Genomic DNA, 26,445 nt, shown 5'->3' with positions numbered 1-26,445 from the left:
TACTGTTTCTCTTTTTCACTATTTTGTTTTGGAAAATTAGGATGGCACATATCCAATAATGTGTATTTGTCGAAGATCTCTTGCAAATCAAAATCGCTGCCAAAGCAACGGTTAAAGTTATGTTTCCGTCAGTGCAGTACTGAAGACTTCAATGGTGTATTGAACGAGTGCAATCCAGTGAAAGATAAGTGTAAATGTAATAATATGTGATGAAAAAAAGTGCAAATGTAACATGTGATGCAAGTTTTAGAGTCAATTAAAACTAATACAGTCTTCAAAAATATTGCATGTTTCATTCAGGACTAAATATTTGATTTCTTTTATCTTGCAGATCTCCTGATGTTACCAAGGCCATCCTGGTACACTGCGTGTCTAATACTCATAATGTAATGGCCGTCATGTGACAAAAGATGACAACAATGACCCTCACTGAAAGGCTACGTGAAAAGATATCACAAGCATTCTATAACCATGGGCTCTTGTGTGCATCTTATCCTATTCCCATTATTTTTTTTACTGCTGTGTGCATCTTAACGTGTTGGTAAGTAGAAAATTCTATCAATATGAGCTTTGACTAGTCGACTAGAGTGTTAGCAGGTCAACCTGGTTTGGTAATTTAAAAGTCATGTATAAAATTCCTAAGCTTTGCAGGCGAGGAAGAGAAATGATCACCAGGAAAGAGTGAGAAGGTGATTAGGAGAGGTGACTGAAGGTATGGCCAAAGAGAAAGCTGCCAGAAGTCTTTGAAGTGTAGTAATGTGGATAACATGTTGTGATAAAATTGTAATCTAGTATGTGATTCCAGACAGCTTTTAGTTGTGAAAGGTTGTCAAAGCAACCCAAAGCCAAATGAATAAAAATTAACGGCTGGATGTAGGGCTGGATGACATTTTGGGTGGTGCTAAGAGACAAGATCCCTTGCAACAAAGCACATAGAGAAACAGTGTGAGTTGATAATAACAGGATGATAGACAAATGTGATTTAGAGGTAGGATAGAAACAATAAAGCTTTAGAATTGTAAAAATTTGTGCAGGCTGGAGCTAGCAAAGCCTTTTGGAGAGCTTTTGAAGAGGCAAGCCTTAAGGCAATTAAGCTAGTTGCTATTGAAAATCTTCACACATTTAAATATAGATCACTTGAGCTTTGCTGCTCCTACTGGCTTTGTATATTTAACAACTTTCAGAACAAACCATGCCACATGATGTCCTGAACACCTCCAAGATCAGGGCACTGGGAACAGCTTGGTCTGATAGATAACTATAACCATAAATAACTACCTCAACAACAATCTAAACAACACAACTACCACAGCACCAACTGTGATGCATGCAGATCACTCCCTAACGTGCACTAAAGTTGATGCATGCAGATCACTCCCTAACGTGCACTAAAGTTGATGCAATTTTGAAAATTCAAAGCAATACTGTCCTTGTATCAAGATCAGCCAACCTGCTTATATAGACTAAAGTAAACAGTTCCACGCATAGACAGTGCAGTAGTGAAATGCAACGTATTTCAAGACACCATTTACAATACTGTACACTCAACATATGGAAAACTGCTAACATCACTGAGATGTTATTTAAGACAAGCAGTTCACTCTCATCAATTATAAGTGAGATCCAAGTGAGACACCTGTGAACATATGAAGAGCCAGCTGAAGTAAAGTCCAATGAGCTGCCAAATAGTGCATTAATAACTAGCAAATCTGCTGAAATGCCAATGAAACACCTTTTCACACAGGGATTGTTAAAAGCATGTCTGAAGGGATCCAAAAAAGCAATCGGAAAGAAAATAGCTCAATTGAAAACAAAAGAAGGGGGTCATCACCGACTGTTTAAAAAAGCAAGTTTTAGAAATAAAGGAAAAGATGCCTTGTGTTGAACACAGAGGGAACTTTTTATGATATACCTGTTATTTTCATCAGTGTGCTTATCTATAGTACTGACCATGGCAAAATTTGGTAGGCAGCAAAAGTAACTTCTGATTTCAGATGTATCTTTGGCATCTCTTGGCAGGACAAGATGACCAATTCAGGTCCTGGAGCATGCTAATCCTATTTCAGCACTCATTGCAAATGTCTGCATTGTCATGGCCATGTTCAATAGATGGATGATGACCATACAGCTGGAGACTTTCTATGCGGTGAATTGGACACTTGGTCACAACTTCCCCGATATCGATGCCTCTGATACCAGGAATATCTGCAAGCGTGATGTTAAGAATGGACATAGACACAACAAACTGGGAGACAGTTATTAATGACCATGATCTTAGGTGGCTGACTGTTGGGGAGAGAATTAGAAGGGCTAGCTGAGAAGAGGACCCAATGTAAGGAAAGACCATTGAATTATGGACCTTTCTCTACAGCAAAAGCAACAGGGACTGTCATGCCAAAATGTTGTTTGAGAGTCACATCAAATCATGTTTAGGAGTTGACCACCATGGTGCAAACCACTTTCATCAAACAGAAAATGTGACTAATCTTCAGATGTTTAACTGCTGCTGTTTTGTTTAGGAGGAAGTTCTTCTTGTTCTGATTTAATACATGTTTCATACATGTGATGCATTTTGGAAGATCCAATTCAAGAGCAAACTATACGGAAAATGGAAAAGCCCTGGGGAAAATTGATGTACAGAGAGGTCCATTGTACCCTGAATGTGGCAACGTAGGTGGATAGAGTGGTCAAGAAGGCATACGGCATGCTTTCATTCATCGGACGGGGTATTGAGTACAAGAGTTTCAGGTCATGCTACAGTTGTATAGGACTTTGGTTCGACCACATTTGGAATACTGCATACAATTCTGGTCGCCACATTACCAAAAGGATGTGGATGCTTTGGAGAGGGTGCACAGGAGGTTCACCAGGATGTTGCCTGGTATGGAGGGTGCTAGTTACGAAGAGAGGTTGAGTAGATTAGGATTATTTACATTAGAAAGACGGAGGTTGAGGGGGGACCTGATTGAGGTCTACAAAATCATGAGAGGTATAGACAGGGTGGATAGCAAGAAGCTTTTTTCCCCAGAGTCGGGGACTCAATTACTAGGGGTCACGATTTCAAGGTGAGAGGGGAAAAGTTTAAGGGAGATATGCATGGAAAGTTCTTTATGCAGAGGGCGGTGGAACGCGTTGCCAGCGGAGGTGGTAGAGACGGGCACGATAGCGTCATTTAAGATGTATCTAGACAGATACATGAATGGGCAGGGAGCAGAGGGATACAGATCCTTGGAAAATAGGCAACAGATTTAGATAGAGGATCTGGATCGGTGCAGGCTTGGAGGGCCGAAGGGCCTGTTCCTGTGCTGTAATTTTCTTTATTCTTTGTTCTTCTTTGTTTCATTTCAAGAAAATTTTACTCTTAAAAGCTGTTATTCAACAATATCTGAAAGCCCTATTTTTAGTAATGTTTACTTGTAAATTTGAGATATTTTATAATGATAAATACTTCAGTCATTTAGCAGGTCAAGCTCAATTCCTGTCTGGACATGTAACAGCTTGACATAAAATTTTTTGAAGAAAGTTGCATCAAATGTAATCGGTTTTCATTGGTATCTCAATTTGACAAAAATGCTTGATCATGGCTTAAAACATTAGAATTTCTGCTTGCTTGCTTATGTAACTACTGTGACTTACTGATGGAGTCTTAAAACTTTTGAAGCCTTGTATTAAGCTACTTAGACCCAGATTTTACCAGCAATTTTCTAACTTGGTAAGTGGAGAGTTTTGAATTCGTTGTGCTTTGTCTTAGGAGATTAAGTGATGATATATCCCATACTCTGAGATATTTCTGTCAACTGATGTAGAGCGACTCAGAATTTTTTGAGAAGTCCACAATGAGTTGGACAATTCAGAGTGCATTGCCATATGTCCAGTTGATGAGTGAGGCAAGGCAGCTTTTAAGAAGGCAAACAGGATGTTTCCCTTTATTAACCAAACATAGAATAAAGAGCAAGAGGGTTATGCGGGAACCGCATAAAGTGTGGATAACCCACAACTGGAGTATTGTATACAGTTTTGCTCATCGCATTATAGGAAGCATGTGACTGTATTAGTTATAAACCAATGTGGACTACCTTTGTTAACCGGCATGAACGCATTCAGCGGAATGGCCTCCTGTGATGTATATTTGCAAAATATGAACAGTTCCCATGAGAAACTTTGGCTTCTGGGGACAGGTGTCAAGGAAGTCAGTAAGTTTCAAAAACAATTAACCGGACAGAAAGTAAAGAACCAGTCGGAAATCCTACTTCAGATATGGCAGATAATGGCAAAACAATAAGGAATGCGCTGATTACACCAGAGAAGAAAAATTATAAACAGGTGAATAAAGCATCAGTGCTAAGGGGCAGGTTAGAGTGTATGGTCCAAATAGGAGTTCTCTATTTAGAGTATAAGGAATAAACTAAATGAGTTGCAGGCACAAATTCAAATTGGAGATTATGATGTAGTCGTCATTACTGAGACATAGCTACAGGATGGTCTAGAAACTAAATGTACCAGGTATAATGTTTACAGGATGGATAGGGAAGTTGGCAGAGGGAATGGAGTAGCCTTGCTAATTAGAAACGAAATCACTTCATTAGTGAGGAAGCATGTAATGAAGGAAAGCATCCACTGGAACTTTATGGGTGGAACTGAGGAATAGTAAAGGATTTAGAATCATAGAATCCCTACAGTGCGGAAGCAGGCCATTTGGCCCATCAAGACCAAACTGACCTTCCGAGACCCACCCCCTACAACATCGCTGTATTTCCTGACTGTAGATACTATGGGCGTAGCCAGCCCATCTAACCTGCACACCTTTGGATTGTAGGAGGAAACCAGAGGACCTGGAGAAAACCCATGCAGACATGGGGAGAATGTATAAACCCCACACAGATGGTTGCCCGAGGCTGGAATCAAACCCAGGTCCCTGGCACTATGAGGCAGCAGTGCTAGTCACTGAGCCACCATCTAAAACTAATAGGTGTTGTGTAGAGAGCCGTTGGTAGCATCTCTGAGTGCTAGATTGTTTAAATACAGGAATTAGGCAGAAATTTGTAGCAAAGGCAGAGTAGTATTAATGGGGTATTTTAACTTGTACATAGATGGAAAGCGTCTATCGAGTAGTGAATTTAAGAGGGCTAACAGCATTGCTGTGGATTTGGAGTCTCATGTAGGTTGGACAAAATGGCCGATTCCCTTCCCAAAAAGAAGGGCATTGGTGAACTAGGTGGGTTTTTCTCACATTCAGTGATAGATGTCATGGTCACTGAGAGTAGCTATATATTCCAGTTTAATTAATTCTTTGAATTTAAATTCTAGTAGCTGGCAAGGTGACCTTTGGCCCATGCCCTCAGACCTTTATCCTGGGTCTCCAGATTACTAGCCCAATAATATTAACAGTATGCCATGATCTGCCCTTTGTAATGCTAATGAGGCCATGTAACTTGCTGTCTTGATCAGTGCCATGAGATTATTAACGTCCACTGAACGGGCACTTTGTTTTGCTGTTGCTCTCTGAATCAAGTTTAAATATTCATTTTTTAAAAAGCATAAAAATGTAAAAATAAAAAACATATCCTTGAGAGACCGTTCAAACAAAATAGCTTTTTACTTTTTAAAAATAAATCAGCTTTATATTGCAGTGATAAATTCCAATGACATAAGTGCTTCTGCAGTCTTGAAAATGATGGAATTAAGTACGTACAGTTGGAATTTATCATTGTAATGTTGGTGTCAGCAGGCATTTAATTGTTTGATAAATAAACACTAAACAATGACAACTCTAATAATGCCATATTATTGTGTTACCTTTGAATATTTGCTCATGAACAGAAATATTGCATGGACTAACAGTTGACTGAAGTGGAGGCTGTCAGCTGAGCCAAACTGACTTGTGGCTAGCATAATATTAACTTCACTTTTTTAAGGCTGTTTGAAAATTTCCATCAGTTGCATTTATTTATTTTAAAAAAAGTTTTAAGCTTGCCCAGCACACATTGCTAAACAGAAGTCCCAATTGATTTCTTCAAATTTTGGCCTATATAAACAGTGAAATGTGTGATAAAGTTTTTCGAGTTCATATCTCTCAAAATGTTCTTTTAACAGCCAGAAACGTTGTTCTGATCAATGTTTCTTACAAACAACAAGTTGTTTTTGAGAACTATTTTAAAGGCCATTGCACCAAACATTACTTTTTGTTTTGTATGAGCTATGGGTGTCACTGGCACTGTGTTTCAGAAGAGTCATACTGGTCTCAGCATTAGAGTCATATACTCACGGAGATATAAAACACAAAAACTGACCCTTCAATCCGACTCATCCATGCCGACCAAATATCCTAAATTAATCTAGTTCAATTTGCCAGCATTTGGCCCATAAACCCTCTAAACCATTCCTATTCATATACGCCTCCAGATGGCTTTTAAATGTATTTGTGCCAGCTTGCACCACTTCCTCTGGCAGATTCCATACACGCAGCACCCTCTGCATGAAAATGTTGCCCCTCAGGTCCCTTTTAAATTTTTCCCCTCTCACCTTAAACCTATGCCCTCCAGTTTTGGATTCCCCTACCCTGGGGAAAAGATCTTGTTTACTCACCCTATCTATGCCCTCATGATTTTATAAACTTCTATAAGGTCACCCCTCAGCCTCCAATGCTTCATGGAAAATAGTGCTAGCCTGTTCACTTTCACCCTCTAGCTCAAAACCTCCAACCCTGGCAACATCCTTGTAAATCTTTTCTGAACGCTTTCTAGTTTAACAACAAGGCGCAGTATTCCAAAAGTGGCCTAACCAATGTCCTGTACATGACAACCCAACTCCGATGCTCGGTACACTGACCAATAAAGGCAAGTGTACCAAATGCCGCCTTCACTACCCTATCTACTTACGACTCCACTTTCAAGGAAGTATGAGCCTGCACTCCATGGTCTGCTTGTTCGACATCACTCCCCAGAATCTTCTCCTTAAGTGTATAAGTGCTGCCCTGATTTGCCCATCAAAATGCAACACCTTACATTTTCCTAAATTCACAGAACTCCATCTGCTCCTCCTCGGCGCATTGGCCCATTTGATCAAGATCCCGTGGAACTCCAAGGTAACCTTTACTGTCCACTACGCCACCAATTTTGGTGTCATCTGCAAATTTGCTAACCATACTTCCCTATATTCACATTGAGATTATTCATATAAATGCCAAAAAGCAGTGGACTTAATCTGTGGAGAGATAAACAGAATTCTGCCTGATCTACTGAGCTTCTCCAGCATTCTGTTTATTTCCGGTTTCCAGCATCTGCACTATTTTACTTTTCGCTTTGTTATGTAGAGCTAGTTTATTTATGTGAATAAAATTCATTTTAACTAGACTTAGCAGATGACTTGGTAATATTGGTCACCGTAGAACAAGAAAATCATAGGTTTGATAACTTGAATATGCTGAGGGTGTCCCAAGAAGAGTCTTAGTAGGACTGTATTCTGGACGAGGGATATTGGAAGATGAAACATAGATAACGTTTTGTTTCGAGTTCTACATTTTTTTTTTGATACAGTTCATTATATAAATTGGTGACACAAATTAGGTCTTTTTGAATAAAAATATTGGTGCTTAGTTTGAACTGTTTCCCAAATGTATGCCTTCAAAAAGAGGAGTTCCATTGAACTTTGTGATTGTAGGAATTGTTTATGAAGCCAAAGAGCCTGAAAAATGTAAATAACTTTGTATTTGCTGCCACCTCTTGTGCAGGTACCAAAACCTGCATTCACTATGACTGTTTGACCTTTAATTACTATGTACAATATGTAATTCTGGATTATTGTTTTGGGATAGAATCAAGATTTTGTCAGGAACTTGTTTTCTTATTTCTGCAATCATTCACTTTCTGATATGTTCTCCATCTACTGAGTGACATGGTCATTTTTTCACTTTGTGCTCGCTAACAATCTGAGCTGTAATTTTAAAAAAGATGTTAACTAATTCAAATATTTGTTCTTCATGAAGGCCTTACAGAGCACATTTTTCAACAGAGGTTAACATGCACTATATATTTATTAATTGAATGTGCAGAAGAGGCTTTTTAAGTTGCTTATGCAAATAGAAAATGTGAATACGTTAAAATTTTAATATACACCCACTGATTCTTATCAGTACTTTGACTGAAATTGGTTTACAAAACCATTTGCCATTTCAAGAAAAAAGGATATTTTGTTAGCTTAGTCACATGATGCAGTGAATCTTAAAATGAAACCTGTTCAATCTTTATTCCTTCCATTCTGTCTCAGCACTCAATATTGTAATGAGTAACTCTTTTGCTTTAATTATTTAGCTATATCTTTGTTTCAAGCTATTCTTTCATTTTTGAGTAACTCTGCTTAAATGCTGTCCAAGTTGATCTCAAATCTTCAACCAACGTAATCTTGAGCTCATCCAAAACCCTGCTTTTCAAGTGTTCATCAAGTTCTGTTCACCTATTACCTGTATGTTCACTCCTAGATTCTGTTGTCCAGTCCAATTATGTGTCAGTATTAAAACCCCTATCCTGCTTTCAGATCACATCTTGACCTCACTCTGAAACTTTCCTCAATTCTCCTATTGTCTGTCTGCTTTTTCAATGCTTGCTCTTGCACATCCTTATTTACGGAAATTACTGGCAAAATGCAGGAGGTCTGATAGTGTTTTTATTTATTCATGAGATGAGGGCATCACTGGCCAGCCCAGTACATCCCTAATTGCCCAGAGGGCAGTTGAGCATCAAGCACATTGTTATTGGTCTGGAGTTATATGTAGTCCAGACCAGGTAAGGATGGCAGTTTCCCTCCCTAAAGGCCTTTGGAAAAACCCATCTGGTTCACTAATGATCGACAATGATCTCATTGTCATCATTAGACTCTTAATCCCAGACTTTTTTAAAATTGAATTCAAATTCCATCATCTGCCATGGCGGGATTTGAACCCAGGTCCCCAGGATATTACCTGGGTTTCTGGATTAATAGTCCTGCAATATTAACACTAGGCCATCGCCTACTTTGTGGGAAGAAGGCAGAGTTAATGTTTCAAGTTCGGTGACACTTCATCAAAACTGTTAGCAGCTCAAAAAATGTGGTATTTATGCTGAAGACAGCGTGAGGTTGATGAAAAATAGGTGGAGATGGTGAAAGGTGTAGGTGAACAAGGAGATTATGATTAGTGGGCCAAGACAGAAGAGAAGCTGCGTAAGTGATGATAATTATCGTTTTCGTGCTTAGTTTTAATGATTGCATTGTTGGCATCAAAACCTTCCAAATTAAAGGTCCGAGCTCCCTTCCTGCATCTTTGGGCCTCTCTTTTTAAGATGCCCCTTAAACTTTGTCCCCTTGACCAAGTGTTTGGTTGTCTGTGCTAAAATCTCCTTCTTTGTTTCAGTATCAAATTTAGTTTGAGGTTTCTGTGAAATGGTTTGGGCCAATTTACCTTATTAAAGGTGTTACATCCAGGGAAATTGTTGTCAAGTTGTTATTTTATTGACTCATTTGTATCTTCACAATGGACCTCTGTGTCAGTTGCCTTGCAGACAACATAAAATCCTCCTAGTTATTTTGGATTAGGATGTACAAATTTTTCTTTTACCAGTTTGGGTAATATTTTGAACTGTATGTACGGAGTAATTGTTTGTTTGTCGCAATGGATGGCAGGAGAAAGAATTGTTTGAATTAGAAATAAAATTCTTGTTTGTAAATACAAAATATACCATTAATTTTGTTTAATGTTCAGTACTTTACAGGCTTTTATTGCAATGATTTATGTTTGTAGCCAACTGAATATATTTCAATAATATAATTTTATTTTGGAATGGTATATACAGGACAGTACAATTTTGAACAAAAGTGAAAAATGTTATCGTTTCTCTGATTTGGGGCTGGAAGAAAAATCATTATTTTGCAATGCTTAACAAGTCACTTGTCAAAGACTTTTTAAGTCATTTGCTGTGTCACTGTTTAAGGCGGACCATTTTTGGATCAGAAATGCAAGAGTTGTTGTAACTGCTTCTCAATATTACACAACTCCTTTTTTTAAAAAAAAATTAGGTGAAATACAGGGTTATCAAGATTTTCAGTCCTCATGCAATGTCCAGATAGATGTTTTGAGTTTGTACTGTAGGGATTGGACATTGGAAAACATAAGTATTGTGAATACCCTGCAGGAGGTCAGTTAATATTTTGGCAATACAATATTTATATAGATGAGGGGAAAATAATGCTGAAGTGCTGTTACACATTTCTGGACTATGTATACTTAATTTTCATTTTGCTTTGATTTTGTTATAGTTATCCCTTATTAAAACTACCTCTGCCAGGGACAGGACCTGTGGAGTTCACTACACCAGTGAAGGATTATTCTGTACCCCCACTTGAACCAAATCTGCGACACACTGATCAGAGTGAGAGACCAGATTGGGTAAGTTTTGAACTGTTCAACTGTTTGTTTATTACATCTCCAAAGGGAACTTGTTATCATTTCAGGAAAACAGATAATGGTGTACCCAGAAAGATAATTTTCAGCTATTTAACCCTGGTGTGAAATACTAATGGTTTACAAATTTGTCAGTAAGGGTGAATTAATTTCAGATAATCACTTGTCACATAAGAGGTCATAGATCATAGAATCCCTACAGTGTGGAAACAGGCCCTTCGGCCCAACAAGTCCACACCGACCCTTGGAGCATCCCACCCAGACCCATCCCCCTATAACCTACCTAATCTACACATTCCTGAATACTACATGCGATTCAGCATGGCCAATCCACCTAGCCTGCACATCTTTGGACTGTGGGAGGAAACCAGAGCACCCGGAGGAAACCCACTCAGACACGGGGAGAAAGTGCAAACTCCCACTCAGACAGTCGCCCGGTGGTGGAATTGAACCAAGGTCCCTGGCGCTGTGAGGCAGCAGTGCTAACCACTGAGCCACCGTGCTGCTCATTAATGTATCACATTAAGACATGTTGAACAAATGATTATATTAGCACAGTATACTAAGTGGCTGCATTTACTGACACCGGTGTATGCACACTATGCACCATTTAAATTTGCACACCTACACGTAAGTGGGTTTGGGTTTAAACAAGATGTGGCTGTGAATTGGATGTGTAGCTGGAGAGCGGTTGGTGGGAATAGGTCCCGGAGAGATGGGATGTGGGGATGGGTTAGGGGACGTTCAAGGATGGGCCCTGTGAGTGAGAGGGCTTTGGGTAGGGTGGGGAGAGGGAACGGGCTCTGGTCCTCATTTTCTGCATATACAGTGCAGCTCTTGCATACAACGACATCCAGATTTTATTTGATGACATAGGTCTGAAATTGTGCACACACATGTTTCCAGATTAGCACATTTGCTTAGTTGTATGCACTTGTGAGTGTCATCAGACACTGCCTAAATATAAATTATGCACTGTTACAGACATGTAAAAATAAATATTTCTCAAGTTTCTAAGGACTGTCTGTTTTTCCCTTGTGTTATTTATTTTCTCATCGTCTGCTGCAAACTCAGTATGGCGGATATGTCCTTCAGGAGTCTACAAGCTTCGCCAGTAGTAGCACTATCAAAGCATTCTTGAAGATGTCAGGCTCCCACCAAATTTATCATTCAGTACTGCAGCTGTTCATTAGTTTTTCTAAGTGATATTTAGCATGGAAGAATAGTTTCATATGCTGAGAGAGAGTGATAAGTGGTAGCAGCAGGAGGCTTCCATGCCAATGTTTGATTTACTATTTCAGAACCTCATGTGGTCCAAAGTTAGTGTTGAGAGCTCCCAGGACCATACCCCCTCATCAACTGTGTACTATTGTACTGCTATCTTTAAAAGGTTTGACCTTCTAATTGAAAGGATATACTCAGGGTTGGGGATGATTCGTTCTGCAATCCCTGTTCCTCTGACTCTCTTGCTGTCAGCATCACACTTCTGCAGATGCTTTGAGTTTCATGATTTCTAGCTAAAATGCCCTTTTTTTCTTTTCCCCTTCAGCTTTCAATTGTACTAACTCAACAGCTACAAAATGTGGTTGTTATTGCCATTAGATTTGGTGCTGTGGATATAATTTTAATGAAGACATGGCACCTATATCACTTCTGCCTACTTCCTTTTCCTTTATTCATTAACGGAATGAGGGCGCCGCTGGCTAGGAAGCATTTATTGCCCATCCCTCGGTCTGGGTTCGCATGTAGGCCAGACCAGGTAAGGATGGCAGTTTCTTTCCCTAAAGGACATTAGTGAACCAAATGGGTTTTTCTGACAATTGACGATGGATTCATGTTCATCATTAGATTTTTAATTCCAGATTTTTGAATTCAAATTCCACCATCCATCATGGCTGGATTTGAACATGTGTCCCTAGATGTGTGGGTCCCTTAATTAACAGTCCAGCGATAGTACCACTAGGCCATCGCCTCCCCCTGTGGTGCAGTTTTTCTTGAATATGTGGAAGCTGTTAGTGCAGATTTTTGAGGCTTATACAGGAAGGTTGCAGAGTATGTGGATTTAGTGTCTAATGCTGACTTAATACCAGCCATGTTTATTTTTGCTGCTCTGGTTAATTCCCGTTCCTAAATATTGACCTATTGCGCATATATTAAGCAACATAATGGAACTCCCCTCAAATCCTCCTCATTGCCACCAACACCATTTAAAGAGATCATCAGAAATGAATTTATGGAAATTCTGGGTCTCTGGAGAAGTTGATAATTGTTAATATTTTCAAGAGGTGCAGAGTTATCTCCAGTGCTGTGGCTAATATTTATTCCTCACTCTGCAAAATGCTTATTTGTAGGAGCTACAGTTGTTATGTGCAAATTAATTGCTACTTAGAAACCTAGCTTATTCCTACTCTTATTTTCTATTTGGCCCTTCGAGTCTTCTCTGCCATTCAATGTGATCATTGCCTGATCATCCACCTAAATACCCTCCTCCACTTTCTCTCTATAACCTTGATCCCTTTAGCCCTAAAACTATATCTAGTTCCTTCCTGAAAACATTCAGCAATTTGGCTTCAACTGTTTACTGGTGCAGAGAATTCCACAGGCTCATCAGTCTGGGTGCAAAAATATCTCTCCTTATCTCAGTCCTAAGTCACTTACCATGTATCCTTAAACTGTGGCCACTGGTTCTGGACTCTCCAGTCATCAGGAATATCCTTCCTGTGCTTACCCTGTCTGTTCCTGTTAGAATTTTATAGGTTCCTGTACAATCCTCCTCTAATTCTTCTGAACTCCAGTGAATATAATCCTAACTGATCCAGTCTCTCTTCGTATGTCAGTCCTGCCATCCCAGGAATCAGTCTGTTCAACTTTTGCTGCATTCCTTCGATAGCCAGAACACCCTTCCTCAGATAAGGAGACCAAAACTGCACACAATACTCCAGGTGTGGTCTCAGCAAGACCCTGTACAATTGCAACATGACATCACTGAGATCCTGTGGCCATTAAAGCCTACTTGCCATATGCCTCCTTCACCTCTTGCTGCATCTTCATGTTTACTTAAAGTGACTGGTGTTCGAGGACCATCTAGGTCTTGTTGCGTCTCCCATTTTCCCAATCTATTGCCACTTAATCTCACATTTGTCTACATTATACTTCATCTGCCTTCCGTTTGCTCACTCACTCAACTTGTTCAAACCACACTGAAGCATCTCTGCATCCTCCTCATAGCTCACCTTGTGTCAACTGCACATTTGGAAATATTACATTTAGTTCCCTCATCTAAATCATTTATAAATATTGTGAAATGTTGGGGTCCAAGCACTGATCCCTGTAATATCCCACTGATCACTGCCTGACACTCAGTAAAAGACCCATTTATTCCTACTCTTTTCTGCCTCCAACCATTTTTCTATCCATGTCAGTAACTATCCCAAACCAATGCGCTTTAATTTTGCAAGTTCATCTCTTATGTTGAACCTTATTGAAAACCTTCTGGAAGTCCGAGTTGAACACATCCGCTGGCTTCCCCTTTTCATCTCTACTTGTTACATTCTCTCAAAATTCCAGTAGATTTTTTAAGCATGATTTCCCTTTTGTGCGTCCATGCTGATTCTGTCTAATCCTGTCATTGTTTTCTAAGTGCTCTGCTATTAAATCTTTGATAATGGGCTCTATCAATATCAGGTTAACCAGTCTATAATTCTCTATTTTCTCTCTGCTTCTTTTTAAATAGTCATAGAAACTTCCCAAGTCAGTAGAATCTTGAAAGATAACCACTAAAGTATCCATTAGGTACACTTTCTTGAGCATTCATGGATGTAGATTATCGAGTTCTGGGGATATATTGGCTTTACATCCCATCAGTTTCCCCAACACCATTTCCCTACTCATCCCAGTTTATTTCACTTCCTCTCTCTGACTAGACCCTGTTCACCAACATTTTTGGGATGTTATTAGTTCTGCTTTCACAAAGGAAGATACAAAAGTATGTATTTAATTGAAACAAAAACTGAAAGAGCTGCGGATGCTGTAAATCAGGAACAAAAAGTTGCTGGAAAAGCTCAGCAGGTCTGGCAGCATCTGTGAAGGAGAAAACAGAGTTAATGTTTTGGGTCTGGTGACCCTTCCTCAGAACTGATGGTGACTGGGAAAATGTCAGTTTATATGCAGAAAACAGGGAGGTGGGTGGGGTAGGGAGTAAACAGAAGGGAATGAATACAAAAAAAGTTGTGTACAGTTCTGGTCACCACACTACCAGAAGGATATAGATGCTTTGGAGAGGGTACAAAAAAGGTTTACCAGGATGTTGCTTGGTATGGGGATTTTAGCTATGAAGAAAGGTTGGATAGACTGGTTTGTTTTTATTGCTATGCAGGAGGTTGAGGGATGATCTGATAGAAGTTTACAAGGTTGTGAATGGCACTGATAGAGTGGAAAGTATGAAGCTTTTTCCCAGTGTTGAGGGGTCAATTACTAGCGGGCACAGGTTCCAGATGGGGGTGGAGCATTTAAATGAGATGTGTGAGGCAGAAAGGGTGGTGAGTGCCTGGAACGTGCTGCCAGAGGAGGTGGTGGAAGCAGACACAATAGCAGCATTCAAGAAGCACTGGGAAAAAAGGAAGGGAGTAGAGGATCCTGTAAATGAAGACAGTTTCAGTATGGAAGGGCAAAATGTATCAGCGCAGGCTTGGAGGGCCAAAGGGCCTGTTCCTGTGCTGTATTGTTCTTTCTAAGTATACTGGTAATCAAGCTCCACTACTTCTGGAGTCATCACAAAAGTTGTTTTAAAAAGTACACAGAGTTTTACAATTTACCTGAATTTCAGATCCAGGTTGATAGGAAGCACAGATCAGGATTCTGTACTGAACAAGAATTGCTACTTATTACAGGTAATTAGACTATAGCTACAGGTAAATAGATTAAAAAAAACCATTGGCTTGGAACACTACTAACTAAAACTCTAATCCCCTTATATCCTACCCTTGACACACACAAATAGAGAAAGTAGATTACTGGCAGAGGCAGAAAAACTTGCAAGACAGATCAATGGTCTTTGCTTGCTGGTTCAAATGTTAAATTGGTCCTTCATTGGTTAGCCAGATCCCTTGTTCAAATTCTTTCTCTGGGTGCTTCCACTGGTTTGCAAGAATTGCAGAGTGGTTCATTTACTTGGAAAATGTCTCTGATATATCAATTTAAAGATCACAGCTTACAGCAATTGCTGCATGAAAGGTAACCAGTTTTCTTCAGGTTTGAACTGAATTTTGGTCTGCTGAGAACAGACCAGCTTCTGACTTGTGAGAAGATCTGTGAACGGTACTTCTTTCTCTCGCTGTCTCTCTGTCTGTCTTTTGTTCGCTCTCTCTCTGTTCTTGCTCTCCAACCTATTTTCAGCTTCAAGCTGCTCAACCACATGAGAACCAATCACAGTTGTTAACAAGCAAAAGGTCTCTGTCATTGATAACTGTCACTAGTCCATAGATTGATCCTTGTTACCATACAGGCTACATCTGTATACCCCTCAGCTCCAAATCACCTCCAGTTAAACTTCAATTACTATTTGTTTAAATAGTTGTTTACATGTTTCAATGGCAGTGCATGTCATAAGAACATAAGAACTAGGAGCAGGAGTAGGCCATCTGGCCCCTTGAGCCTGCCCTGCCAATTAATAAGATCATGGCTGATCTTTTTGAGACTCGGCTCCACTTACCCACCCACTCACCATAACCCTTAATTCCTTTACTGTTCAAAAATTTATCTAGTCTTGCCTTAAAAACATTCAGCGAGGTAGCTTCAACCGCTTCACCGGGCATGGAATTCCACAGATTCACAACCCTTTGGGTGAAGAAGTTCTTCCTGACCTCAGTCCTACATCTGCTTCCCTTTATTTTCAGGCGATGCCCTCTAGTCCTAGTTTCACCTGCTAGCGGAAACAACCTCCCTGCCTCCACCTTATCTATTCCCTTCATAAGCTTATGTTTCTATAAGATCTCCCCTCATTCTTCTGAATTCCAATGAGTATAATCCCAGCCTACTCAGTCTCTCCTCCCTCAACTCCAACCCTCTCAACTCTGGAATCAACCGAGTGAATCTCCTCTGCACCCCCTCCAGTGCTATTACATCTCTTCTCAAGTAAGCAGACCAAAACTGCACACAGTACTCCAGCTGTGGCCTCACCAGGACCCTATACAGCTGCAGCATAGCCTCCCTGTTTTTAAACTCCATCCCTCTAGCAGTGGTAGACAAAATTCCATTTGCGTTTTTAATTACCTGCTGCACCTGCAATCTTACTTTTAGCGATTCATGCACAAGGTCACCCAAGTCCCTCTGCACAGCAGCGTGCTGCAGTTTTTTACCATTTAAAACATAGTCCATTTTGCTGTTATTCCTACCAAAATGGGATGACCTCACACTTATCAACATTGTACTCCATCTGCCAGACCTTTGCCCACTCACTGAGACTATCTATATCCCTCTGCAGACTTTATAGTGTCTTCTGCACACTTTGCTCTACCACTCACCTTAGTGTCATCTGCAAATTTTGACACACCACACTTATTCCCCAACTCCAAATCATCTATGTAAGGTTACTTGGTTCCAGAACATACTTGGTACCCGTTCAACCCTGGTTTGAAAGACCTGTCTCATTTCAGTCTGCAGTTTTTTTAAAGTTTAAAGGAATGGTCTTTACAAACAGAGCAGTCCAAAAAGTTGTGTTCTGTATCCAGATTTTTTTAGTCTTTGCAATGGAATGAATTTAAGACATTTGTTGGAGTTAGCAAGCATTTTAGTAAGCGAAGTATAAATAATTTGAAGTTATGTGGGTGACAAATTAATTATGGTAAATAGGAAAATCTACAAAGTGTAGTGGAAGTTAAGATTGTCATAGTTCCGAAGGGCAATAGGCTGCTCTTTTATTAGAGAGAGATGACTGGTAGCAAATTTAATCTGAGGGGCAAAACTGAGAAAGCATGGCCTTCATGGTGACCTGAAAGATAACAAATTAAAAAATATAAATTATCATCTGCAGCAAAACAGTACATATTAAAAGATTGTATTTCAATTGATGATAATGATGGAATTGAGGAAAGAACATAGTGTGTAGAATCATTTTCTTACTATCGTGGTAACCCAATACATCTAGAAAAGTGATCAAAACATCAGGGAACATAGACACTTTGTAAAAACAAACCTTCACAGAAATAGGAACAACTGTTTGGAAAGCAGAATGAGATTATTAAATGCTACATATGATCATTACCATGGGTGCCAAAGTTGGAATCTAAACAAATTGGAAAATAAATTACAGACAACAGAGATGTTGTTTCTGAGCCATATGATGAGGATAACACAAGTAATGAGGGAGTTTTGAGGAAGACATACTCAATAACTTTTGGAGGTGCTCACTAAGGGATGATGATAATTCCTTGGGCATGTACTTGAGAGAAGCTAAACATCTGTCAGTGACTGGTAAAATTCAGGGTAATAGAGGAAAAGGGAGACAAAATACATGATGGTTTAAGAAGCAAGGCAGGTAAAGATTTGGGGAAAACAACAAATGTTGGTTTCTAAGACATCATGAAAATTGAGAGTTATGATCAGTGACATTGTAAAGTGTGGCACCTTAAAAAAGCCAACCACAGTGTCGTCCACTTTTCAGATTTTGCCCTCATCCACACACGGCGAGAACCTCATTTCTGCTGGCTTCTGTCAAAACGAAGGCCTTTCTTACATTAACTTGAGGTCTTCCTTCCGGCTTACGGTTTCACCCTCCTGTCATGATCATTAACCATACTTGTATTGCTTGTAAACTTAATAAATTTGAACATCCTCCGAATCAAAGCATGTGGATAACTATTCACACCCCGATTGATGTCTAGAGATGTTTGCACCTTAAACTCACTTAATACTGAGTGCAAAAAAAGTACTGAGTTGAACATCCTTGCGTTGAGCACATTTCAGATGTGGTTGTCCAGGATCACAATTCTCTCTCTAGTTGTGGCAGCTCGTGGCTTGAACTGGCACTCCTATGTAAATTAAAGTTTGTGTTTAAATCAAATTATTTGATGTACTTCAAATTATAGGTAGGTTAACTTATAATCAATATGACATGAATCATGTTTGTTCTTCTAGGTCTGTGATCACAACATTCTATAACCACCTAATTCCCATCTTTTAAGACCCAGATTACTTTGAAAATGCAGATCACTAAACTGCTCAAACATTTTCCAAGAAACTAACTCATTAACTTGAATCTTTTCATAATTCTGAGTCCCAAGCCCCTGAAGATGTACTTAGTATCGAATCAGTGTTGGAAATAAGTGTGTCTTAACTGTTTTATGTACAACAACATTTCTATTCTTTGGTCCAGTTTTATTCAATTAGTTCTCAAGAATTGCATGAATTCGTCTTTTTTTCTTTCTAGTATGTTGGACCTCCAGTTGCATACATCCAACAGATATTTGTAAAAGCTATTGTGTCCCCTTGGAACAAAAACCTAATTGGTGTAGATATATTCCGTGCCCCTCTGTCGAAAGTTTTTCAGCTGGTGGAAGAAATAAGAAATCACGTCTTTCAAGACAGGTAGGAAAGGATTTAACTATTTATACTGTCACAAAGTATAGAATTTTAAAGCTTATGGCTCATGTTTCTTCGATATGTAATGAGAGAAACTCCGGCCAATATCTTAATTGTGGCTGTGATCCAGGTTAGTTTTGTTGTAGCATTAAGTTGTTGCGTAATCAAATTCATGCGGGAAAGAAGGAAAATAATAAAATGAGCAAGAAAAGTAAATGGGGCAAATTTTTGTGAGTACTCTATTTATACCTGTTTTACTAATTTTTTCAACAAGATGTTAACATAATGTCCTCAGTTTTTGGACATTAGTTGTATTCTGCATTGTGCCCAAGTGCTGCAGATTTTGACTACATAAAGTATAACTATAATGTCTGATCATATCCTCACCAGATATATATCAACTGCTGTTGTTGATTTAGTAATTGTGAAGAATGTCTAGATGATTTTTCTTTCTTGCCCTCGAAGTTCTGGGCCCAGTACAGTGCTTCTTACACCATTAAAACTGATATCAGGTAATGCAGAGCAACGGATCAAATTGGATAAAAAGAAAATACTATATTTTGTGAGGAGGAGTCCTATTGGATCAAAGTATTAACTCTGTTTCTTGGACTCTAAATGGTTGAGAGAGGTACATGTAATACTTTGCACCTCGTAAGCTCATCTGTTTTGTGAGGAATGACCGAGAGTAGATCGTGGCTGTATAGTGATACTAAGTTATTATGACACACATGACAGGACTGTCTCTTCTTCAGGCCAGTCTCCCAGAGTGGATGTTAGTGTGATATATATTTCAGAGGGACACAGACTGTTTTGCGATATGCACTAAGAGTTCCTGAGAAGTTTGAACCTTGATTTGAATCCTAACCCAAAAACAAGGCACACAGACTGACAAAGTGAGGTGAAGGAGTGGATAGTAAGGAAGCATAGTTCACATGCTAATAGTGAGTCCAGAAGTAACTCTTGTCAGAAAATAACCATGCAGTGGAGGAAGAATCTCTGAAACTACAAGAGGCAGATTTGACAGTTGAAGACCTGCTGGCACAGATACTGAACTTGAGGCAGTATTTTTGGATAAATAATGCAATGAAATAAAGTTCACAAATCTGTCTCCAAGTGTAACTTAAAACACAGTTCCTTATGATCATCATGTTTTGGTGGCGGGACTAAACTAAGAAGAGAGGAAAAATAAAGAAAGTTAGATAGTTGGAGAGAGTTTGGACTTTATTTGGAGGAACCAAGTATGAGTCAATAACCATTATCACTTTGGTGGATTTGTATAGCAAAAAATTTTTGCAAGGCTAGTCGATAGGAGTCTTGAAGAGTAATTAGGTCATCTTTCTGTAAGTGTGCTTTCCCACAATTGAAAAACTAAAGTAAAAAATATTTTTAGCTCTTTGGACCACATGTTCATGAGAGCATAGGTCAATCACATTTCTGCTGGATGATACTTTTCATAAGAAAATGTCTCTGAAACCACCCAAGGAGAAACTGAAATGAATGGTTGATGGCTATTGTATTTTTAAGTTACAGCTTAAAGCAGATTCCACACTGTTTTAGGGCAAGTAAAGCATCAAGCAAATTACATTTGGATAAATGTTTGCTTAATTTCATACCTATAGGCAATCCAAACAACATGAAGCTAGTCATATTTAGAGAAATTTCATATATTAATCTTCCAACTGAGTGCTGACTATTTCTGATAGATGAGAACGAGAAACTAAGAAGATTTAATATTGTTCTTAATAGTATTCTGGCTATGATACTCTAGTAGAGTTTTTTAGTAAAAACTGGAATTGTTCTTTTTAGAGAACAAAAAGCTAAAAGCAGATTTGATAAACATACTTAAAATTGTGAAGAGCTTAAATGGAATGTTTCTCCAGTGTTGAAGGATTAATACTGAAATGGCACCAATGTAAGTAGATTAGGAAAAGAATGGAGTCAACACGAATCAAAGGTTTCTTCATGCAACAAGAAAAATAGAAGTACAGATATGTAGGAAAATTTCCGGGCAGTGTAAAACTAATATGTTAGTGATTGTAAAGGATTTAAACCTCTCCAGCACTAACTAGGGTAGCCATAGTGTTAAAGATTCAGAGGGAACAAAATTCATGAAATGCATCCATGCATTGTACATGATGGTTGCATTTGTTGGAGGACAGTCATCTCCGCTCAGGATGTGTCTGCAGGAGTTCCTCAGGCCACTGTCCTAGGCTGAACCAGCTGCTTCATTATTGACCTTCTCTTCTTCATAAGGTCGTCTTCACACAAATACCAGGCAATGACCATATCCATTTAAAGACTATTTAATCGTGGCTCCTTAACATTCAGTGGTGTTACCATTACTGTATCCCCCAAGATCAACATTCCGGGAGTCATCATTGACCAAAAACTCACCTGAACGTGCCACGTAAACACAGTGGCTACAAGAGCTAGTCAGAGGCTAGGAATACTACAGCAATTATCTCACCTCCTAACTATTCATAGCTCATCTACCATCTAGGTACAAGTCAGGAATTTGATGGAAATACTTCCTACTTGCCTGGATTGATGCAGCTCCAACAATATTCAAGAAGCTTGACATCATGCAGGTTAAAGCAGCCGGCTTGGTTGCCATCATGGCTACAAGCATCGACTCCCTCCTCCATTGACACTCGGTAACAGTAGTGTATATCATCTACAAGATGCACTGCAGAAATTCGACAAAGATTCTTAGACCCACCACCATTTCCATTTTGAAGGACAAGGGCAACACTTAAGTGGGAACGCCACAGGCTGCAAGTTTACCTCCAAGCCACTCACCATCCTGACTTGGAAATATGTTGCTGTTGCTGGGTCAAAATCCTGGAATTCCTTCTGTAATGGCATTGTGGATCAACTTACAGCATGTGGACGCGGTTAAAGAAGGCAACTCATCATCGCCGTCTAAGGGCAACTAGGAATGGGAGATAAGTGCTGGCAAGCTAGTGATGTCCACATCCCATGAGTAAATAAGTTTTTAAAAATCCAGGAGACCTTTTTGAGCCAGTATGCAGAGGGCCCTATGAAAGAGAGGGGGCATTCTCGGACTCAATCTTGGGCAATGAACCTGTGCAATTGGTTGATGTAGCACTAATGTCCTTTAGGGAAGGAAATCTGCCATCCTTACCTAGACTGGCCTACATGTGACTCCAGATCCACAGCAATGCGGTTGACTTGTGACTGCCCTCTGGTCAACCAGGGAGGGGCAATAAATGCTGGCCTAGCCAGTGACACCCTCGTCCTGTGAATGAATAAAGAAAGAAAAGCAATTGGGCAGTATTGTGCAGTCAACGATCATAGCTCTGTTGGATTCAAGATTGTTATGGAAAACAACAAGAATGGGCCTGAAATCAAAGTTCTAAACTGGAGGAAGGTTGATATTAATAAGATCAGATATGATTTGACTAGAGTGGACTAGGAGCAGGTATTTCAGATAAATCTGTCTCAGAAAAGTGTGATGTATTCAAGAAGGAAATATGAAGAGTACAGGCCCAACTTGTTCCAATAAATATAAAGAGTGGGACTGACAAATCCTGTGAACCCTCGATTTCAAGAGATATGCACTCAGATTTAGAACTGAATTAGATTTTATTGTCACCTGTACACAAGTTTAGGGATACAGGAGTACAGTGAAAAATTTACAAAGTTGCAATTACTGGTGCCATCTTGGGTACCAAAAGTACCTAGGCACAAAATCTTAGGTACAAAGTAGGAAATAAAGATAAAGTTAAAAGTTCAACATTACAGTCCTCCTTAATTGCTTAGCCATGCTGGCCTCGCAATCCCCACAAGGGCTTGATCTCCTCCACACTGGGTTCCTGTATCTCAGTGGGCTCACTGTCCCCATGCTGGCTGTAATTTCCCCGTGCTCAACATCCCTGCAGATGCTGGGAGACCTTGGCTGCCTACTTTTGCTGCCACCTTGGACTGCTTTGGATTATACAGAATTGGATCAAGAGAAAAAATGAGGTTTATGGCAGATACCAAGTGCTCAAACAGCAGAAATCCTAGAGGAGTATAGAATGCATAAAAGGGTACTTCTTTGGGAGATTACGAAAGCTAAAAGGGGATGTGACAGGACACTGATAGGTAAAACAAAGAAAAATCCTAAAATTGTTTTTCAGGTGAATTTTAAGGGTAAAAGGATAACAAGGGAAAGGTGGGGCCACAGTGGTAATTTGTACATGGAGTCAGAAAATCGAGGTAGCATCCTAAAAATATGTTGTGTTCGTGTTCACTAGTGGGAGGGACGATATGGATATAGAAATAGAGTAGAAAGTCTGAGATACAGTTTAAAAAAGTTAGCATAGACTGAGGAAGTTCAGTGGTCTAGCAGCTTAAAAGTAGGTAAATCTCCAGAGGTAGACTAATTATGTCCCAGGTTATTGAGTAAGGAAAGGAGAAAATAGGACACTTACAAAAATTTGTAAGTGCGCGAGGACTGAAGGGCAGTGAATGTGATACCATCATTCAAGAAGGGAGCAAGGGATGAACCAAGAAACTACTGGCCAGCCAGGCAGTTTAACCTCTGGTGGGGTAACTATTGAAAGTAATTCTGTGAGACAGAATTAATCTGCATTTGAAGAGGCAGGAATTAATCAAGAACATTCTGCATAGTTTTTATTAAGGGGAGGTCATATCTGACCTTGATTGAATTTTGCGAAGAGGTGTCCAGGTAGCTAGATGAAGGCAGTGCATTCGACGTAATCTACTTGGACTTCAGCAAAGCTTTTAGGGCAGTGTTGTGGCTCATGGTTAGCACCATCTCGCAGCACCAGAGACCCAGGTTCGATTGCACCCTCAGGCTGTCTGTGTGGAGTTTGCACATTCTTCTAGTGTTAGCATGGGTTTTCTCCAAGTGTTCCGGTTTCCTCGCACTGCAAAGATGCATATGCTAGGTTGATTAGCCTTGGGAAATGCAGGGTTACAGAGATAGGGTAGAGGAGTCATTCTGGGTGGAATGCTGTTCCGAGCGTCAGTGTGGACTCAGTATCTGACGGGCCTGCTTCCAAACTGTAGGGATTCGATAATTCTTTTGATAAGGTCCAGCATAAGAGACTGATAGCAAAGGTAAGACCCTCCAAGGAAATTTGGCAATTCCTCATATGGCTGAGTGATAGGAAGCAGAGGGTGATGGTTGAGGAGTGTTTGTCCAACTGTCCAATGGGTCCTAGGGAGATTAGTGTTGGGGTCTGTTTGTGGTTTATATTAATGAATTAGACTTGAAGGTGGGAGGATTGTTCATTAATTTCGCAGTTGATACAAAAATTTATGGGATGGTGAGTAGTGAGAAGGTATAGATGGACTGATCAGTAGCAAATGGAATTCAGTCCGGTTAAATGTGAGGTGATGCACTTGTTCAGAACAAATAAGGCAAAGGAATGCATGAGGAATGGTAGGACTCATGAGAAGCACACAGAGTGACCTTGATATGCATGTCCATTTAATGTATTAGGACAGGTAGATAAAGTTGTTAAAAAGGCATCCAGTGTTCTTGCCTTTATTAGCTGAGGCATAGAGTTTAAGAGCAAGTGGAACAGTATAAGAGATAGTGGGAACTGCCAATGCTCCTCTAATGCTGCTTGGTCTGCTGTGTTCATCCAGCTCTACACCTTACCTTGGAACTGTATAAAATGTTTTTCAGTGAAACTCCCATTAAAGGAGTGATGTGATTGTACTGGAGAGGGTGCAGAGGAGATTACTGGGATGTTGTCTGACCTCTGGAGAGTTCTAGTAATGAACAGAGATTGGATGGAATGGGATTGTTTTTCTTAGGGCAGTGGAGAATGCCTGCGGACGTGATTGAAATGTATAAATTTTGAGGGGCATAGATAGAGTAGACAGGAGGAGACTTCTTGCGTTGATGGGAAGATCAGTGACTGGGGGTATAGATTTAACATAAGGGGCAGAATGTTTAGAGAAGTCATGAGGAAAAGGATTTTCACACAGAGGATGGAAATATGAAATTCACTGCCTGCAAGGGTGGTAGATATAGAAACCCTGATAACATGCACTTGCGATGTTAAGGTGTAGAAGGCTATTGGCCAAGTGCTAGAATATGAGATTAGAATGGTTAGTTGGTTGTTTTTGACTGGCACAGATGAGATGGGCTGAAAGGCTTTTTTCTGAGCTGTAGATCTCCATGACTAAATGATTAGATTTTGAAATGCACTGTTTGACACATGGTGAATCCAGATTCAGTATAAGCTTTCAGAAAGAAATACTTGAAGTATAATAAAATTGCAGGGTTATGGAGAAGGAGTGGGACTGACAAAGTTATCCTTCAAAAGGTGCAGTCTTGATAAGCTAAATGCCTCCTTCGTTTTCATGCTATCCTGTGATTGTATAAACAAAACATTTGCTCAAATGACACACATTCCCATCAACAGCTAAGCATGTTCTTGCCTTAAGGAAAAGTATAATTTTTATGTATTAGTTCATAACATATATTCTTTCATCATTTCACAGTACTGGCCCCAAAGGCCTAGAAAGTGTCTGTCTCCAAATCACTGATCTACTCCCTGGCTTAAAGAAGTTACGGAGTCTACTTCCTGAACATGGCTGCCTCCTCATCTCTCCAGCCAATTTCTGGAAGAATAATCGTGATCACTTTGACTCTGATCCAGATATCATTCGCACTATTCACCAATATGAGCCAAAGACTCTCCAAACATCTGCTTCACTTAAAGGTAGCTTGGACTTTTGAAGAGTTTTGATGAAAGATCATTGGCCTGAAATGTTCACTTTGTTTGTGTCTCCAGAGTTGCTGTCTGACTAGTTGAGTATTTTCAGCATTTTGAATAGAATAAACAGAATAGAATCCCTACAGTGTGGAAACAGGTCCCTTGGCCCAACGAGTCTACGCTGACCCTCATACTCAGACCCAATCCCCTACTCTATCCCTGTAACCCTGCAGTTCCCATGGCTAACGCACCTAACCTGTACATCCCAGAACACTAAGGGCAATTTAGCATGGCCAATCCACCTAACCTGCACATCTTTGAACTGAGAGGGGAAACCGGTGTACCTGGAGGAAACCCATACAGACATGGGGAGAACGTGCAGACTCCACACAGACAATCGCCCGAAGTTGGAATTGAACCTTCTCCCTGGCACTGAGACACCAGTACTAACCAGTGAGCCACCATGCCGCCCTAAATTTTCTGTTTTGTTTTTAGATTTCCAGCATTTACAATGTATTGCCTTTGGATCAAGCAGTAATAACATCACTTCATCTTATGTCTGCAATCTTCTCCAATTAGAGTAACCTGTTCTCTTTAAATGCTGCACATATTTGTATCTCTGCATTGCTAGCTGAGCCACAGCATTCAGCAGCAGAACTTAAAGCCTATTTTGCATTGATGGTGGCTTTTGTCAACTCCATTTATAACACAGCTACTTCTTGCTCAATTTCTACC

At 39.8% G+C, this 26,445-nt stretch overlaps 1 protein-coding gene across 1 annotated transcript in view; it reads left to right on the top strand.

The window, feature by feature from the left end:
- The first annotated feature begins 294 nt into the window (after positions 1-294).
- Positions 295-26,445, top strand: part of LOC109938008 (SREBF chaperone) — a 100,509-nt gene continuing 74,358 nt past the window's right edge. Inside the window, exons 1-4 of the mRNA XM_048596167.1 lie at positions 295-541; positions 10,288-10,417; positions 18,858-19,015; positions 25,496-25,716. Coding sequence (XP_048452124.1) covers positions 411-541; positions 10,288-10,417; positions 18,858-19,015; positions 25,496-25,716 — 640 coding nt within the window. The 5' untranslated portion in view covers positions 295-410. The remainder of the gene's footprint in view (positions 542-10,287; positions 10,418-18,857; positions 19,016-25,495; positions 25,717-26,445) is intronic.

Source organism: Rhincodon typus, chromosome 4, assembly GCF_021869965.1.
Source record: "Rhincodon typus isolate 14 chromosome 4, sRhiTyp1.1, whole genome shotgun sequence".
In the NCBI taxonomy this organism is placed as follows: domain Eukaryota; kingdom Metazoa; phylum Chordata; class Chondrichthyes; order Orectolobiformes; family Rhincodontidae; genus Rhincodon; species Rhincodon typus.
This window is presented reverse-complemented; position numbering and strand designations above follow the sequence as displayed.